At 42.4% G+C, this 18,865-nt stretch overlaps 1 protein-coding gene across 3 annotated transcripts in view; it reads right to left on the bottom strand.

The window, feature by feature from the left end:
- The window catches only part of LOC116804681 (trypsin I-P1-like), a 63,963-nt gene extending 47,173 nt beyond the window's left edge, over nt 1–16,790 (bottom strand). Inside the window, exons 1-2 of one of the 3 annotated variants that reach the window (XR_004364688.2) lie at nt 16,557–16,790; nt 9,009–9,029 (exon numbers count right to left, since the gene is read on the bottom strand). Coding sequence is in view for 1 of the 3 variants with exons in the window: in XM_044009841.1 (XP_043865776.1) it covers nt 16,557–16,644 (88 nt within the window). In the remaining 2 variants the exon portion in view is untranslated. The remainder of the gene's footprint in view (nt 1–9,008; nt 9,030–16,556) is intronic. The other 2 variants (XR_006357578.1, XM_044009841.1) reach the window with 2 other exon arrangements.
- Nucleotides 16,791–18,865: the final 2,075 nt, after the last annotated feature.

Consider the following 18,865-nt stretch of genomic DNA (forward strand, 5'->3'; position numbering starts at 1 on the left):
TTTTCGCTTTTCAATTGAGGGCGCAAAAGTCACTCCTCCTGAAATTTCTGTCGCACGAAAGCTCAGCCGCTGCCCAGACTGGCGATTTGCACTTTAAATGTCAGCTAGCCCCGCATGGCATATAATTGAAATGACGAGCTAATTGAGTTATTCCGCTTAATTGCAGGCTATGATGTGTGTGTGTGTGTGTGCGTGTGTGTGTGTGAGTGTCAGGCCGACAACTCATATCTGCACTAGCTAAAAACTAAACAGTATCTGGCGTAATCAAGCACTCGCAGAACAACAATTATTTTGGACTTGCCGGCTGGCATATAATTCAATTATGGCCACAACACACGCTGTCACACAGAGCGAGACAGAGGTAGACGGAGGGAGTGAGAGAGGGAGAGAGACAGAGAGGAGGAGTGGTGGCTGCAACCCTTAAGCTGCTGGCTGGCACGCGTGCTGGCACAACATGTCGTATTAGTAATATTTAAACACAAAAGCTCAGCAAATGTTTGACATGCGTCGCCATTAGCCGAGCGATGCATTGTGGCACGCATAGCCAAGCGGCCCGCAGGGGTAGGGGGCGGGCGCGGCAAATTCAATTTTCGCATAAAACAAAGGCAACGTCTCCACTCCAGGCGACTCGCCCCGACTCCCCCTATTCGCCTCGACTCGCCCTGACTCCATAATAACAACAATAATAATCTTCTTAGAAGCCAGCGATGCGAAAGTGAAGAAATGCGTTGTAATTCCAAAGTTCGCTGCCGTCAAATGGAAACAAGGCAACAATATTGCAGCATATGGGGGCAGGCTAGCTGCTGGGCGGGCGCAAGCGGTGCCAGCAATGCCAGCCGTGCCACATTAAGCCGTATAGTGGCTTGCATGCCAAAGAATGTGGTTGCAAATATAAATATCTATGTATATAAGGGAAATGCCTTACCATCTCCCTCTCTCGCTCCCTCCTTACTCTCTCTCTCTCTCTCTCTCTCTGTCTCTCGCTCTGAAATGTGTCATGTTGACAGCGTGGAAATGTCACTCATGCGGCGTCGTAATGAGTTTTGCCAACATTGAATATATATATCCACAACCTCCAACCTGCAACCCCCAACCCCAGCTCCAGTCATCATTCTCATCCAAGACCCCCATTAAGCAGCACATGTCCATCCCCTGCAGTAAGTTCGCAATGCAGCTAACGCCCACTAGGCGTATGTGCACTGCGCCACAGATGTTGAGGCAAAGCGTAGTTCTTGCCACAGTCTTGCCACACAATGGCATCGTTCCAGGCGAATAGCTGCAGCTGTTCAACTGCAAGCTCTAAATTTATTGATTGACTGATTGATCTACTAGCTGATGGAGAGAGCTTTAACCTAAGCTCTGATTGATGTATTGATTGAGTGACTGATGATCATTTACCGACTTAAATTGTGATTTACTGCCAGTCTGCACTGTCTGATTGACTGCTTTTCTGACTAATTGATTGACTGACAGACTTGATAATTGTTCTTCGACTACTGATTGTCGGATGATAGATTAATTGATTGATATATTGCCTGATCCATATTCAGATTGATGATATGTTTAGCAAACGATTGACAGATTGATTGACTAACTAAATGACAGGTAAATTGATTGATTGATTGTGTGACTCTTATGATAGAATTTGAATGATTGATTGATTGAATGCTTAGCTGTCTAAGAGACTTACCATGACTTGAGCAGATTGATTGACTCACTCTTGATAAATGACTATTGATAAACAGAATCAGGGTTTTTTTTAACGTAGTTTCAATATAGTATATCCTCGGTTCTCTCTGCCTATCACTGTGTCTCAGTGCTAGCCAAGACAGTATCCCTCAGATTGAATCAAAGCACACCTTTTCTTGAAGTAGCATCAGAATAAGGCCTTCACTGTCAACTCTGCTATTAGTTATCAAGGTCCACTGCAGCAGTTGAACAAAACATATAACTACAATATAGATACTATATGCGCTGCACCGAGTCCTGATGAGGGCGACAGCAGAGGACTGCTTGAGCAGGAGGCATCTGTGCCACATTTGAGAAACTGCATCTCAAGGGCTGAGTGAGAGAGACAGAGAGAGAGAGAAGAGTTGGCCCGCACGAGACCAGGCAAAGAATAAATTTGCCTTTTGGCCAACAAAGTTGTGAGTGCCCATGCCCACGCCCACTCCCACGCCCACGCTCATGTCGAGGCTCAAGAGTCAACAATGGAATGTCAGTAACGCCCACAAGCCCAAACTAAAACACCAACACACACACACACACACACACACACACATGTGTGACAATGGACGTACGTAGCCGGAAGCCAAAGACGGAGACGGAGAGAGAATGAGAGAAAGAGAGATAGACAGAGCAGAGCAGCTGCCTGCAACTGCCGTACTATTTCCATTGTAGTAGAATTTCACAATAATTGCAATGCAGTTGTTGCAGTTGTGGTTGTTGTTGTTGTTGTTGTACTACTATATGGAACGTAGTATGCTCTATATACGATACACTTTTGCCTTTTTCGGTCATGCAGCCCACAGCAGAGCGAGAGAGTGCAGCACACAAAATATCGATCGACTTAAATGAATTTAGGTCAGCCACAGTTCCCGCCCTGCCCCCTGGAACCACCCTCGGAGTCCGGGTGGTGGTGTTTGTGCATCTTACAGATACATGGATAATGGAGGGTGGGAGCAGTGGGAGCAGGGGACAGTGTGGAGTGGGAGCACGGAAAATGTCAGCCACTACTCACGTAACTTATTTTAATTCAAATCAAATAGGGCAACTTGATTGAAATGAAGGCGGCTGCAGCTATTGATAGTGCGAGAACAGTCGCACACGCGCACAGCATTTCAAAGAGATATAAACTATATACTTTATAGATATACCATATACATATGTATTATATACACATATATGTTTGTAACAATAGTGCAGCTGAGATGCCAGAGGCTAGCCTCCTCTCTCAGCCCTTAGATTGGCCATGCCAAACACGCGCCATCAACATGTGCATTTTATGAGCGCGCTGTCAAAGCGAGAGACAGACGCATTGACGAATACGAGGCTATGCTAAGGGGAGTTCACAGCCGTAGCCCCCTCTCCCATGACTCCCCAATCACCCAGGCATAGTAGTCAACTAATTTAACGTTTTATGACACAGGGCCTACGTGCTGCGACGGAGCATGGGAACAAATGGTTAAATCATAGACCTCCATAGCACACGAAATGCATAAAGCAGCAAATGGAGCGAGAGGGCGAGAGGGCAGCCGTAGCGCGCTAGAGCGAGAGGGCATCAGGCTGCGCGTGTCTGCAACTGTCACGTGTGGTCTATAAAAGATAGAATTCTCATTGTGTTTTTATTCGAAGATTTTTACGCTGAATACTTGAAAGACTTGCCGGTGCAAGCGGAGCGAAGAATGGGTTGCATCTATTATATAGCCGCACACACATGCCGAGAATATCCATATCTAACTGGAGTTGAACAAAACACATATTGTGTATAAACATATACTTAGTAGTTCCTATAACAATAATACAAGCAATAGCCGCTGTTTTAATGACCGTTCGTAGTGGCTTTGTCTGGTCTTAGTTACTGAGGAAGCTTATTGGCTGGCAATTTATCTCTTTGTTTCTCACTGTTTCCCTCTCTATCTCCCTCTCATTCTCTCTGTCGTTTTCTTTCCCTCTCTTTCTCTCTTTCTCCCACTGAATGTTTCTCTCTCTCTCTCTATGTCTCTATCTATGTATCTATGACTCTCTCTTACTCTCTCATTCCCTCTATCTATCATTCATTCCCTATCTTCCTCTTTCTCTACCTCTCATTCCCTCACCCTATATCCTTCCTTCCCTTTCTTTGTTCAATAAAGTTTTGCTTTGCTCCTCGTTAAAAAAGCTCTTATAGAGCATAATTCCCAGTCTAATATTCTCTATCAAAGCACTTGTTTTCTCTCATTCTACTGCTTTTTAATGTATTTTTGCTGTTAACTAGAAAGGGTTAACGGGACCCTGCAGCGCAGTTATATCCATTTACGAAAGCAGCCGCAAAGCGCAGGCAAAACTTCAACTTGAAGTTGAAGTTGTGAACAAAGTCGGCATTTTGAGTTGCTGTCCAGCCCTCCAGCTCAAGCCTAGCCACGCCCCCATTGGGTACGTAAAGAAGGCGTAACTGTCACAAACTTTGACAGTAAATAAGAAAAAAGAAAAAAAGGAGGTGTGCATATGTAAATATGTTTTCTGAAAAATATTGTCCCTTTTTCATTTAAAGTTTTCGAATATTGGAAAGTTGAGCAGCTTGTTAAGTCTCTGGCTGAAAACATTTTCATCTTTGGGCTAGTTAATGGCATTTTAATTGCTGTGCATGTGGAATCGATTTTTAAATGCAGCTCCCTTAATAATAGAGGGTCACCTGTGCAAGTATAGGTGGACGTGGATGTGGACGTGTGCGTGTGTGTGTGTGTGTGTGTGTGCACATGCTCTTTTTATTTTCATGGAAAAGCTCCGACGCCCAAACTAATTATGCATCAAGGACTTGAGGGCTAGGTGCGACTCGTCAGACACGCCCTTTGACGATGGCAGCTAACTGGGTTAACGGTAACTAGCAAACGATTCCGAGTCCCAGTTTCCAAGCATACCATCCACAGCATGGCATCCACAACAGCAGCCAACGGCGTCCACAGGGCCGCGACTCGGTGCAAGCGCCCCCAACTGCCCCAGTTAAGTCGGTCAGCGGACAGCGGACAGCGCGGATAGCAGGCCATGATCTACTACCACAATTGCAATTGCTCTCGCTCTCGCTCTCTCTCTCTCTCTCTCTCTCTCTGTTTGTGTTGCTATCGCAATCGAATGCAGCAGTCGCGTTTACTACGTGCCCTCTGTTGTCGTTGTCTCAATTGCAGCGCAAAAACAAGCAAAAACAGTTATGGTCGGAGCAACGACTAGTAGGTACACTCTCCGATATACGACTAATGGGAACATATGAATGAAAGTATATAATAAATAAGTATATGCTTAACGAAGCCCTCTTCTACTAGGCATCACTGTAAACGTAGTTATACAATGTCTATTATAAGTATTATAACGAAACTTGAAGAACATAAGCACATACTCGAAGTGTTTTCTATTGACACGTTGAAATTATCTCAAGTATTTCATAGGGATTAAAACTATAGATAAGCTCTGAAGAGTTTTCCTGGCTACCTGTAGAGTTAACTATAGGCTAGCAATGGGCAAGCTAGAGCTTAGCTGTAGACTATCTATAAACTGGGTGTAAATTACAAGTGTTAATCCAGCTATAGACCAGCTGCTACTTATAGCCTATCCATGGACTACTTTGATAGTGTCTCTAGATTTCAGCTATGTGTGAATTCAAGCTGTTGCAAAGATCTTGACAAAGTGCTGTCGCTCCGAGTGCATTCACAGCCTGGCGCCAAGTTTACGTTACGTTTGGCGAGTACAACTCGACGTAGACCCAGCTGCAACAGCAACAACATCATCAAAACAACAACAAGCGACCGAACGTGCCTACAAACGAGCCGCTGCCGAACGGAGGCAACAACAACGTCGGCAGCAACGACGACAGCGACGACGACGACGACGACGGACCATACGAGGTGCCCAACCTGTAACCAGTTGGACGCCTCGTCGCTCGGCTCTGGGGCTCGTTGCAGTCGACGCGAATTAAGTTTTGGATTTGGCTTTTGGATTTGGGGCTTGGGGTTTGGGTTATGGGTTTTGGGTTGGTCGCCAGCCCACAGCGAGCGAGCAGCGAGCAGCGAGCAGCGAGCAACACGCCTACCTCGGGGCCAAGCAGCCGCCCTGACGCCCTACTTTGGCTGGCTGACTGACTGAATGGCTGGCTGGCAAGGTTCGGCCTTGGCGCTCAACACTGACCCGCTTTTTGACTGTGTGTGTGAGTGTGTGTGTAGCTTATGAAGGCATGCTGCTCTTGCTCTCTGCACTGATGATTGTTTTTGTCGCTGCTGTTGCTGCTGCTGTTGTCGGCTGTTGCATTTGAAATGCATGCAGCGAGTTGCATTTTAAATTAAACACAACATTTTACGCTCAATTAGCGAGGCGTATACGCAATATTTATTAAGTGGCATTTGAAAGGGTGAAAGCACAAAATGCTGACGAACATTAAAAAAGCGTCTTTAAATATTAAATATTATTTATTTAATAGTGTCTAGACAGCAAATAACCAACATTTTAATTACCAATACTAATGTGAATTGCGTTGAGCGTATGAAAATTCGAGCTGAAGTCAATTAATGTTTGAGTGCTTGGTTAGATGAGAAGGTATATAATATGATAGTGCTACTTCGATTTTTATTATTAATTATAATTATGATACCTGGTCTACCTATATAGAAAAACTTAATTGAAAAGCTATTTATTTCCACTGATGCTTGATCTACTACTCTATCTACTACTCTATTTACTTCTTAATCCTAAATATTCATACAATTTATTCATTTTGAAATCAAGAATTTTATTATTATATACATTCCATTGCCTCAAACATTGCCCACTAGACAATATGTTATGTATGCAATGCCAAAGAGATTGATTAGCCTTCAAGATGTGAATTGGCTTGGCGCAAAAGAAATGGGTCAGCTCTCCAGCTCCAGCTGTAGCCAGCTGCAAAAATACAATTACGAGAAACCAGACTCAAGACCTCTCGAATGAAATAATTATTAAAAGAAATTGAAAGACAAAACGCATTTGGATTGCGGTTGTTCACGGACTTTTTCTTTCTACTTTTCTTGTTTTTGTTTTTTGTGTGATTTGTGGTCAGTTTGCATAGATTTTGGCGAAAGCCGCCAAGCAGCGCCCACACAAAGAAACCGCCAACTGCGTCGGTCGAGCCACCAACATAGCACCACTGAACCACTGGCCGCCGACTTGCCAACTTCCCGGCTGCCCGGCTAGCCACTGGCGCTCCGCTGTGCTCGGCCGTGCTGTGCGGGGCTGTGATTCATCACGCATCAAAAGAGAAACTCCAGCCAACGAGAATAATGAAATTAATTTGAGCTCTGGCCACAGGCGGAGGCAATGGCAGTGGCAGTGGCAATGGCAGAGCCAGAGAGCAACCCTCTGGCTGTTGCGGTCGCATCTTGCGGGGGCATGCCAGAGTTCCAGCGACGATTGCCATGCTCTGTTGCACGTTGTTGTTGTTGTTGTGGCAGGTCGCAAATTTCAGACAAGGCGCATTGCCAGACAGTGACTCGAGCTCGAGCAACTCAGAATCAGACTTGGGCCACGGGCCGCGGGCAACGGGCATCGATGTGGCAGGTGCACTTCCCCTCGTCCTCTGTCCATCTGCCTGCTACAACATTTGCAAACGCATCGCTGCACAAGCTGCGAAGCAGAATTTCTCGCAGTCGTTGGCTGCTGGGCACACTTAATGCCCCGTTACTTTCGTTCGTCTGCCACGGATCGGACTCCAACTGTAGAGCACTTGAACAATGCTTGAAATACATATATATATGGTCTGTGTACATTTCCAATCAGCATAATAAAAAGTGTTCTCCATCAATAGACAACTGCAACTGCACTCGAACAGAAGAATCGATAGCCGCAAACTAAATGAAAATTGTAAGAAACTAAAACTAGTTGAATAAGAAACGAGCATTTTCACAATCAGTCTTTATCTATTGTCAGCGGATACTGAACTATGCCTTAAGTGTGCTGCGATTAATTGCCGATGAAAAACAACCGATATATATCGATTTCATAAGTACAGCAAATCAAAATCAGCTCTGCTAATTTTCCCCTTGATGTTGCACAGTAAAATTTCAATTTAAGGGAATATCTCTAATGTCAGCACAAACACACAGACACAGAGCTGAGCCACACTATCAGCCGAGATTGCGTCCATGCGGGACTGGCAATGAGCTAAGTGTCTGGACAACTGGCAATGCTGTGCTGCAGTTGTGCCTAACTGTTTGGCCAATTGGCAGACTGATGCGAGACGAGAGATGCTAGCTGAGAGCCGAGAGCCGAGAGCTGAGATCATTATTTATTTACACTAAAAATGTGCTTCCCTTGCTCTTAGATTGGGCAATTTATAACGAGGCACTTGACGCCCAACAAGCGGCCAATTCTAGCGTCACGTGGCAGTCTCAGATTCTTTGCTCAGATTCATGTACATATATATGAGTGCATGTGTGTGTGTGTCTGAGATGTGGAATGTGTGGAGTGCATTTGTCCGTTTGGCTGGACCCCAGCAACAGCTCAACAATTTCAATATTTCATCAAAGACATTCAAAGACTGCGCTCCCTCAGCTCGCTTTTGGTTGGGGGTTAAGTGCAGCAGCGCCATGCTGGCGCTGCAATTATTCTCGTTAAATGTGGAGCAATCGATGGGAGGCTGTGGAGAGCCAAGACGAATGCCAAGTAATGCACATGTTACTATTTACTTTGCGTGTTCTCCAAAAGAAACAAATGACAAGCCAGCCAGTGCAGCGCAGCTCCCAGTTGTTCAAGCCGTTAGATATTGAACGTTGGCGACGTTGCATACCACAGTTGACAGCAGCAACCCCCAACCCCCCAATACGTAGCCCCAGCTCGACTGGCTGACTGTCGTTGGTTATTACTCATACGCGCTGTGAGACGGAATTGACTTTGCACTCGCAGTAATGTTACTGCCTGGCATTGTGAGCTGCACAGCTCGGCCCAGAAATGAGGTAATCAAACATGGCTTACAAAGGACAGGCCCTGTGGCTGGGTCAACCCAGCCAATTGTGCGCATCCGATTGTAATTGCGTTTGTCAATGGCAAACCACAGAGCGGATATCGAAATGCTAACAAAAACATTTGATAGGTGCGCACTGCAAATGTCAACACAGGCGGCCTTTAGCAAAAGGGTAGATTTACAGAGGGATGGTAAAAGGGGAAGAAATAGACACAGATGTACAGAGACTCTTAGATGGTTTAACAGACAAACTATTGGTCGTAAATAATTGTATATTAAATTTTAATGTATAAACATAAGTTATATAAAGAAGTATAAAATCACTCACCGAACATTTTTTATGTATTCACTGTAATAAAAATAGATTTAAAAAAAAAAAAGTTAAAATATTAAAAAAATATATTTAATTAAAAATAATACAAATAAATTTGCAAATAATACGAAATAAACAAAAAATAATATCTTAAACAAATTAGTAAAAGAAAGGACATTAAAATATGTCAGCTGCGAGAGCAAGATGAAAAGAGAGTAAATTATATAGGTAGAGTGTAGATAAAGTAAATTATAACTAGATCCAGTTCAATTAAAACTTGGATAAATTAAATTTATATGAACGGAAATGAACAGAATATATTGACGAATATAAAAGAAGTGGAATACCAGCTCAGCATGTTCATATATGAGAGCCGCATAGACGGATTCATTTGGGCTCTTACGAAAGGGATATCATGAAAAGCGCAACGAGAGTTGGGGGAACACAAATATTCTTAGGGAGCATATTATTATGTATTAAAATATAGTTATTCGCCATTCATTTTCCCACACACACAACATTTCCCAGCACTGCTCATTTCCCAGCCATGCAGTTAGTCCAATCAGTCAGTCCGTCATTACTTCAATCAAAATAGTTTCCCACATATATTCATTATTCAACTTATAAATATCCCACTGTGTTTTTTCCTTTGTATCAAACTTTATCAACATGTTTTCGTGTGTTGCTTCCTTTTTGCCTCTGTTAAGTGCTAAAAATTCAGTTGAGGTTTATTTATATTTTGTTTTGTCTCTTTCATTTTCTACATAATATCCGTTATCTTTAAATTTAATCGCTTTGAGGTTATTTTTGCGGTTGCTGTTGTTGCTCTATCTACAACTTCGCAAACAGCTTAAGTCTCTTTTTTTCCTCTCTTTGTTATTGTTTTTGTTTTCTTTGAGTTTTTTTTTCTGCCTTTTGGCTTCTTCTTCTTCCTCTTCTTCTTGCTGACTTGTTTGCATTTTTGTTTTTCAGCTTTACGGAACTGTTTCTGTATCAACGTTGCATGCGAATGCTTTGCGTTGTTGTCGTTGTTGTTGTTGTTGTTGTTGCTGCTGCTGTTGGTGTTTCTTGTTTCCATTTTTCATGCAGCGCCAGCGTCGTTAAATTTTTGCCTTTTTGGGGGCTTGGAAAAAACGCGAGTCCAAAGTCCATAAAACATCACGACGCTGTCAGTTGTTGCAGTTGTTGTTGCTGTCGTTGTTATTATTGTTTTGCTTGAATTTTTGCTAAAAGTGGCAGAGCCACCATAACGGCAACAACATCAACAACAACAACAACAACAAGAGCAAGCCAAGGTGAAGCGCTGCTGTAGCCGCAGTTGCTGCCAGCAGGCGGGTGCACGCGGGCAGGCAGGCAGACACAACGGCAAAGAACGTGCAAGAACAACAACAACAGCACATATAACAATAACAACAACATCAGCAAAACAAAATAAAAATGAGTTAAGAGAAACGGACGTTCATATTACCACGTAAGTTGCTGCTGCTTCTGCTGCTGATGTTGCTGCAGTTGTTGTTGCTGCTGCTGATATTCTGTACATTGCTGTTGTTGCTATTGCTACTGCTGCTTATATTTCTCATTGCTGTTGTGGCTCCCGAAATTGCTCACATTGCTGCTGCTTATATTGCTCATATTGCTGCTGTTAATATTGCTGCTCTGTTGTTGCTGCTGTTGCTGTTGCCGCTTTAGGTTCAGTTGTTGCTGATATTGCTCATATTGCTCATTGCTGGCGCTGTTATTGTTCTTCTTTCTGCTGCTGTTTCTCTTATTCCTGTTGTTCCGACTGCTGCTGCTGCTGCTGTTGTTGTTGGCTTCGCTCCACTGTGCAGATTTTTACACACACATGTGCAGATTTTGTAGGTTCCACTTCCAGAAATCGCAATGCTTCGCTGTCGCTCACTCGCCTGCCTCGCTCGACAACTACTTCAGCAGCATCTTTCACCGCATCGAGAGACAAGTGCAATTGCTAGCTGAGCTGAGCTGAGCTGCTCTGCGCTGAGCGCCTGAGGCTCTCTCGACTCTTCAAAAACTGAAGCTGCTGTGCCTTAGTTCCCAGCCTCTCATCTTCCCATCTTGCAGCTACAGATTGGAGGCCCATTGATGCTGACCCCTTGGCATTGCCATGGCCTCGCTTTAGGTTGTTATTGCTGTTTCTGTTGTTGTTGTTGCTTTTACTCGAGTCTCGTGAAACTGCGCAAGAATTGAAAAAAGGCTGCCAACAATTTGGTGGAATGTGAATGCCTTGCGAATGTTTATCTGAGCGTCTTTATGGGAAGTACTCGCATTGGCTGTCGCATCGCCACATACCCTATAGTCGTAAAGCCAGCTATGCCCGACTCAGTATTAGCTAGCGCTATTGATAGTCCAATAAAATATTTTAGCTCAACTGCCAAACAGTTTCACTAGCTATAAATCGCTAACTGCACTCTCCACTGATGGCATCTTAAAACCCATCGTAAAATACGCAAAGCCAAATCGTAAACAACTTATTCGGGTTTCTTTTCTAGAGGTTTACGCATGAGTCAGAGCTGAAGACATTTATGCATAGATCGAAATCAGTTCGGTATACGAGAGCAACATTTCGTAAGAGTATTTCTGATGATCGATTCGAATATCCAGAATTCATATGATTCGGCAATGCTTTATAAATAAATTTAATTGTAATCAAAGCTCACTTAGTTCTCTCTTGCCTATATACACGTTCCCTTTATTTTATTGATATTTAATGTATGCAAAAGTTTATTGCACAAATTCAACTTCAACTCATATCCCATCTATATTTATGATCTGTTTAGTATTTTATTGGCTCTTTGCCGTGTTTGTTGCTTCGTGAATCATGCCCAGCCCCCTTTTTGGTGCTCCAAGAAAACTACTTTAGAGTGGCGAATGCCAACGTCGAAATGGAACTGCTGTAGGTAGCTACTAATTAGAATGAGCTAATGGCTCATGCCATGTTCAAAATGACCCAGTCGTCAGTTGCTCAGCCAGTTCCGGCTAGGCGTTGGCGTTGCCGTTTGCTGCTGTTGCTGTTGCGCATGCGTCACTCGCCTACTTTCCAGCACAACAGCAACAGCAACAGCAACAGCAGCAGCAACAACATCGGACGACAAGCAACAATAACAATTGGCAATGGCATGGACTTGGTGCTACAACGTTGGCGGCAGTGTCATCCCAAGAAACGGAAATTCAATTTCCGTCACGTTCAGCGAAAAAAGAAAAAAGAAAAAACATTCCACTTCCTCGCCCATGCAGACATACTCAGCGACCACGCCCCCACCCGCAGTGCCTGGCCCCCGCTTTCTCCAAATAGAACATGGAGGGGACATGAAGGCAGGCAGCATTTCGTTTTCATTTCCCTTAAAAGCCAAGCAGAGTAAACTTCATCATTGGCTTTGGCATTATCATCATTATTAACGCCATCATCAGTGTTGCTGCTGTTGTTGTCGTCTTTGTTATCGTCACCCACTCAACGTCAGCGCCTGAGCCAAGCGACCAACTTAATTAAGCTTGAAAGGGAAATGTTTCCTCCTACACGATTGCGCTCTACAACAAAGAAAGCAACAACAACAACAACAACAACAACAACAGCAACATTAACAACAACAACAACCATTGCCTTGAAACTTCTCTCAGCAGCTGGGATGAACAACTGCGCAAAGCCGCTTAATGAACGAGCAAATGTTTGGACTGAATGAATGAGCCAACAAATTAATTAATGCAAATTATGCTGCCAGCCAGAAAAGGATTGAAAGGACTCGCCACCTAAGTCCACCTATCAGCCGGCCCGCCACACCCCCGAAATTGCTGGCACAAGCAACACGCAGCTCAGGAGCAACTTTTCGCCAGGGTCAAGAGAGGCAGCAATATGATTCCATCAACAATATGCTGCACTCTAATAAATTTGACTTAAGCAAGTTAGGGCTAGCTATAGCTCTTTTTAAAGACCAAAACTATATATTAAAGTACCCACTATTCAGATCCTCAACAGATATACTAAAAATGCTATATGTCCACGCCCAGATGAGAAGTGATAGACATTTTCTCTTAGTTTAATTCGTATTTGTGCTTAAATTCAGCTCCACGTTTTCCAATTACCGTTAATTTCAGAATAGTTTTAAAAGCCTTGCCTGCCTCATGGATGGATGAGTGTCTAATTGCCATTGGCTTGCGCCGCCAACTGAGTTTGGCGGGTAAAAATATCTATCCGTAACCGTTTGCACTTCATTATGACGGTTTGTTTGGCGCCCCCAAAGGCACCCATACACACGCACACACACATTGTGTAACTTATGCATGTATAAGTGCATATGCAAATGGTAATGAGAATTGTGGAAAATGGGTTGACGGTCGATTTGGCCTGGTCTTCGCAGTCGTCGTCTGGTCGCTAGCTGCAATTTACGTTGCCCACTAATGCTATAAACATTGCAATTATTGCATTTACTCTCATTTACCAACAAGTCGGCAGCTTGGCTTGGCTTTTGCTTGGCTCGTTATAGCCGTCGCGCCCGGGCCACTTAAAAAGGCGACCAGAGAAAAATTGCCATGGAGAAAATTCACGCCTGGCGCCAGGCAGTCAGCCAACCAGCCAGCCAACCAGCCAGCTAGCCAGCCAACCAGCTAACGTGGCTCAAACTCCAAACTCCGCTGGCTATTAGAATCGCCTCGAACCCCAAAACAGTTGCCCGGCTTGCCTGGCGGCTTCTCACATGTTTTGCCATAACAAACAAGCAAAAAGCAGGAAGCGTATCCTTCGCTCTGGCTGTAAATAATTTGCACATTACAAAATAAAGAAAAAAGGAAAAAACTGGGGGCGGCAGGTGAGAGAATGAAAATGAAAATGAAAAGAATTAAGGACTCAACGTGAATTGGCTATTCGCGGGCCGTTGTTATTGTTGTTATTATGGCTGCAGCGGAAGTTCCCATAATTGGGTCATAAAAAACTTATTTGTGTAAAATTATGAAAATGAAGTCAATTGCAATAATTTGGTGGAATACCAGCGAGCGAGTCGATTACCAGGAAATAGCCCAAACGCCCAAAACAAATTAGATCCAAATGACCTGCGTGTGCCACATGGCACCAAAATTCGCGTCAACTCAACTTGGCAAATGCACAAAATACGTGCAAGCATTTCCAGGAACAAATTAAGGTACAGTTGCTGCAAATCAAATTGCTTTCCAAAAATATGCCTGCGCCAGGCTGGAGTCGAGAGCTGACAGAAGTTGTGTGACAGAGCTAGTTAGATATGTATAGGATATATATGTAGTATGCATGGGATATATATAAGTTGACCGCTCTAGAGTGAGAGCTCTAAACTGAGAGAGAGAGAAGAAATCTAACACGAATTGAGTTGCCATTAGGAAATGAATGCGCCTTCAATTAGCTGAGACTTTGACCACGGAATATGGAGTCCTAAAATCATGTAAATGGGAATGTATATATAAGGCGGGACAGAAGCAATGTAAGTAGTTGCCAATTCGGGTTACATGAAACGAAGCAGAAGTTGAGCAAATAAAGGTTCAGATTAATATCCCGATTTCATATATGTAAGGTATTATAGCCTTAGCCAATTTTGCATTAGTAAGCTCATTCTAAAAAATATATTCAAGTTGATTTCAAACTGACTTTTTATGCGCAATCCACAGAAGCTTTTAAAGCAATCAAAACAGTTGAGAGTTGTGCTTAAATAAATATCTCCCAATATCTGTATGTATATATGTATGTATGCTTGTATATATGCATCTCATTCCGTTTGTGCGGCAGTATCTGTCAAGTGGAACGGTAAATTGCCATTCGATATGCAAATGTCAGGCGCAGTCAGCAACCGAACGAACGAACCAACCAGCCAACGGACGACAGAGCGAGCGAGCGCTGCGCTTTTCAATTGCGCTGCATTGAAATCAATTTAACTTTCTGCTCAATGCCAATCATTGACACCGTCTGCCAACCCACACACAGTCGAGCAGAGAATGAGAGAGAGAGAGGGAGGTAGAGGGAGGGAGATAGAGAAACCACAGTTCCGTCAATATGTCTGCCGAGCTGTAGTCAAGGCAGGGTATTAGAGGCAGAGACTGGGACAGTGGCAGAGTGGAGGAGAGGGAGGGAGAGAGACGGCGAGGGTGAGAAAACAAACAATCAGACGGATACGAGCGCTTATTTCAAAATTCATTTGTCATTTTCTGACAGCCAAATGAAAATTTGCAAGCTATGTTTTATTTTTTTTAGAGAGCTGTCTATGGAAACCAAGGCACAATTGCTACTTCCCTCTCTCTCTCTCTCTCACTCTCCCACTCACTCTACCTCTTATTGTTTTACTTCCGCATCATTTATGAAGTTCTGCAGCTGATCCAAGACCAAAATGCAGATGAGCTTAGAGCCCTCTGGCCAATTGCTTGGCTCTTATCAATAAGAAGTTCGCGCAAATACTATGTAGGCGCAACCCTTGTTGCCCAACCGGAACGACATGACATAATATAACGGTAAAAGGAAAATCATCGATTTCATTTGATTTATTTTTGCCTCTTTCCGCTTCATCTTTTTTCCTTTTTTTGCTCGTCAGGCAGCAATTTCTTTGGCCGCCATATTTCGCTATCTCTGTGCATGTGTGTGTGTGTGTGTGTGTTTACTGGCAATAAATCTCGGAAATTGTGTCAGCAATTGTGTTAAACGTCACGGGGCGGCCGCCATATTGAAATTAGAGGAACTTCCGCTTTGGGGGTTTTATTTCTTGTTGTTTTTCATTTTTTCACTTTTTCTGTTTATTTCTTTAGCGACTTTGGTCAATTCGGTAAGCGAAACTAAGTGCCGGAAGATATGCGTAGCAAACACACACACACACAGTCAAGCAGGTGTATGTTTGTGTGAGTGTGTGGGTGCTCTGGCTGGGATTTGTGCCTCGAACAGTCCCCAAAAAATACAGTTCAATGTTTGTTTTGTCAACATTTGTTTACATTTTCGCTTTTGCGTTTTTTAGGTTTTATTGTTGCTGGTGTTGTTGTTGCTTTTGGGGTTCTGCGGCTTTTCAAGGTAAAACCGCGCTGAGTCGCGAAGCCAAAAAGTTGATTGTGCAACAATTGCCATAGGCGAGTGTATCTGAATCTGTATCTGTGTATCTTCCAAGTGTATCTCTCTCTCTCGCGAGGCTCTGCTTCTTTTTTTAGATAAATGTATTTTTAGTTTTTAACAAATTTGTTTTGTTATTTTCGCATCCACAACAACAACAACAACAACAGCAGCAGTGAGGTGATATCAAATATATGTATCTATTTATATATCTGTATACATGTACATATCTGCCAGTCGATAACAAATTGCACAATAAACAAACTAGCTGTGGGTTGATATATCTATTCACTCTCTGTTCATTCTGAAAATGCAAATCATCCAAATGATCAAAGTCGATTGTGAATCAAAAATAAATAAATAACAAATCAAAAACAAAACAAAAACTCAAATTTATGTGACTGCCATTGTGTTGGCTTGCGCGAGCCAAGAACTAAGAGCTATTATCTTAGTTCAATAAAGATGTTTAGAAATTTACGTGTTGAAGCTATACAATTACTTACACGTACTGCTTGATAGCTTGCATAACTTCATTAAGATTCCACTCATTCTTATATTTGACTTTAATTCCTTTGCATAACGCAAATGCATTTTACTTTTTATATGTAGGCACCATTTGATTAGATTTACTCACTTTTCACAAATTCTTTTGCTTTTTCTTTTTTTGAACATTTTTCTGATGAAAATATGATTTATTCTGATATTTTTTATTTTTATTTTCTATTTTTTCTATTTTATGTTAAAGTCAATGTCAAAATTCTGACATATAAATCTTAAAAAGTACCTAAAATATCCCAAATTTGTCATTTGTTTTATATTACTTGCTCTAGCTGAAATTGAGGACGAATTGAAGAACTCTTGTGTCAAGGCAAACATATTTCGTATATTAGGTCAGCCTTGCTGCCATTCTGTCTGTGCTGCAGTCCTGTTCTACAGAGAAATTAACAATTCAATTAGCAATTAAAGAAACTGCGAATATATTTATTTGGCGATCAAAAATTTAACTTAATTCACAGCGCGTGCAACAACTCTTGTTTATGAACTCGTAACGATCAATTCGTAAACTGCATGTTTTCGGCCAATTAGAAATTCAAATTCGAATTCAATTCCGACTTAAACTTCGACTTCGACTTCGACTAGTTCTATATATAATATCTGGTCATTTCATGTGCTGCGCTCGTGTCACAGCAGGTTATTGTGCCAAAGATATGAAACTGGATACAACAACAACAACAACAACAACAGCAACAACAACAATGAGAGCAGCACTTTGTTATTCTTCAATTATGTATAAACAGTTGGGCTTCGTTTATTGTCTTTAACTATTTTTAGCCACGTTTACGAACTTGAAAGCTATTTTCGAATGCAGCACACAAAATGCAACAACAACGACAACACCAACAACAATGGCAGTGGCAATTGGTAACACATTGGCTGGCCATAAAAATAGTTAAGAGTATCTCAAGCGTGCTCCGGGCAACGCTTCATCATAATGACAATCAAGTAGATGATGATAATGATGGTGCAGCTGTTGTTGTTGCTGCTGATGATGATGATTTTGTTGACGTCGTTGACTTTTGAGTGAGTCGCGTGTGGGTTGAAAATATGCGAAAAAATAAGCTACAAAAAATAGTACAGAAATACTCATTACGCGAAAAGGCGAAACCAACAACAAGCTCAACAATTGCTATTATTATAATTGTTGTTGCTGTTGTTCATGTTGGCAATTCTATTTTTATCATGGCATGCAGTTTATTTATAAAATGGTTTCGCGGCTCGTTTCCATTTCCATCATATCAAAAGGTTCAAATCACAACAACAACAATGGCAACGGCAGCACCAACAACCATAGTAATCACTCACTGACAAATTAGCACAACAACAACAACAACTACTACTTCAACAACGACACAAACAAAACAATCAACGCAAACACCTTGAAGTTGCTTTCGCAGAATTTTTAAGCGCGAGCTGCTCGAAGCTTTGTAAATATTTGAAATCATTTGTAATGCTCGTTCAGCTTCCAGTTTAATAGTGGATTGTTGTTAGTTGTTAGTTGTGAGTTGTGGAGGCATTACTAATGTTGCGCCCAGCCCACAAAAGTGTCGCAGCTTGCGTGCAAATTTACGTGCTGCAGGCCAAGCAGCTCCAGCCAAATAGACTTTATCCCGTGTGCTCGTATCTTCATCTTCATCTGCATCTGCTGCTGGGACTACCGTGTGTGCCGCCAGCTCTGATTTACAGCCTCCCCGAGCTTATATAGTATGTATATATACAAATATTTATGTATCTCAACTGTCGCTGCGGCTGTCGCTTTTGAAAAGCTTCAGCGAAAATGCGCGTTTCACATAAATCAAACTTGCTTCGAGTCAGATACAAAAGCAACAACAATTAAGAATGTTGCAGTCGGGCATGTCCGACTGTATAATACTCAACTGAGATCTCAAAGCAGTTGTGTTAGTTTGAGGAGGTCTTAGCCGTCTTCAATCTAAATAAAATTAGGGTGTAGTACAGCCGGATTAGCGTATAAAGAACTTCTGGTTTCTACAAGTCTTTCACAAAACCCATATATTCCTTTTCTCTATATGAGCGAGTGTAATATGTGAAAGACACAGACATGACACGAATTTTGAGTACTGCAGCTAAAATCGCTCAAAAATTAATCAGGGAACGCTAGAGCTCGAACAGAAGTTATAGAGACTTTTATAATGACTGAAATCTGAAATCAACTAAAAGAAGAAGAGGTTATATGGATATTTTCGGTCGAGTCTTGTTAGGTAACCGCCTTGATACCTTCATTATAAACCAATAA

This window comes from Drosophila mojavensis, unplaced genomic scaffold (assembly GCF_018153725.1).
Source record: "Drosophila mojavensis isolate 15081-1352.22 unplaced genomic scaffold, ASM1815372v1 contig_74, whole genome shotgun sequence".
Classification (NCBI taxonomy): domain Eukaryota; kingdom Metazoa; phylum Arthropoda; class Insecta; order Diptera; family Drosophilidae; genus Drosophila; species Drosophila mojavensis.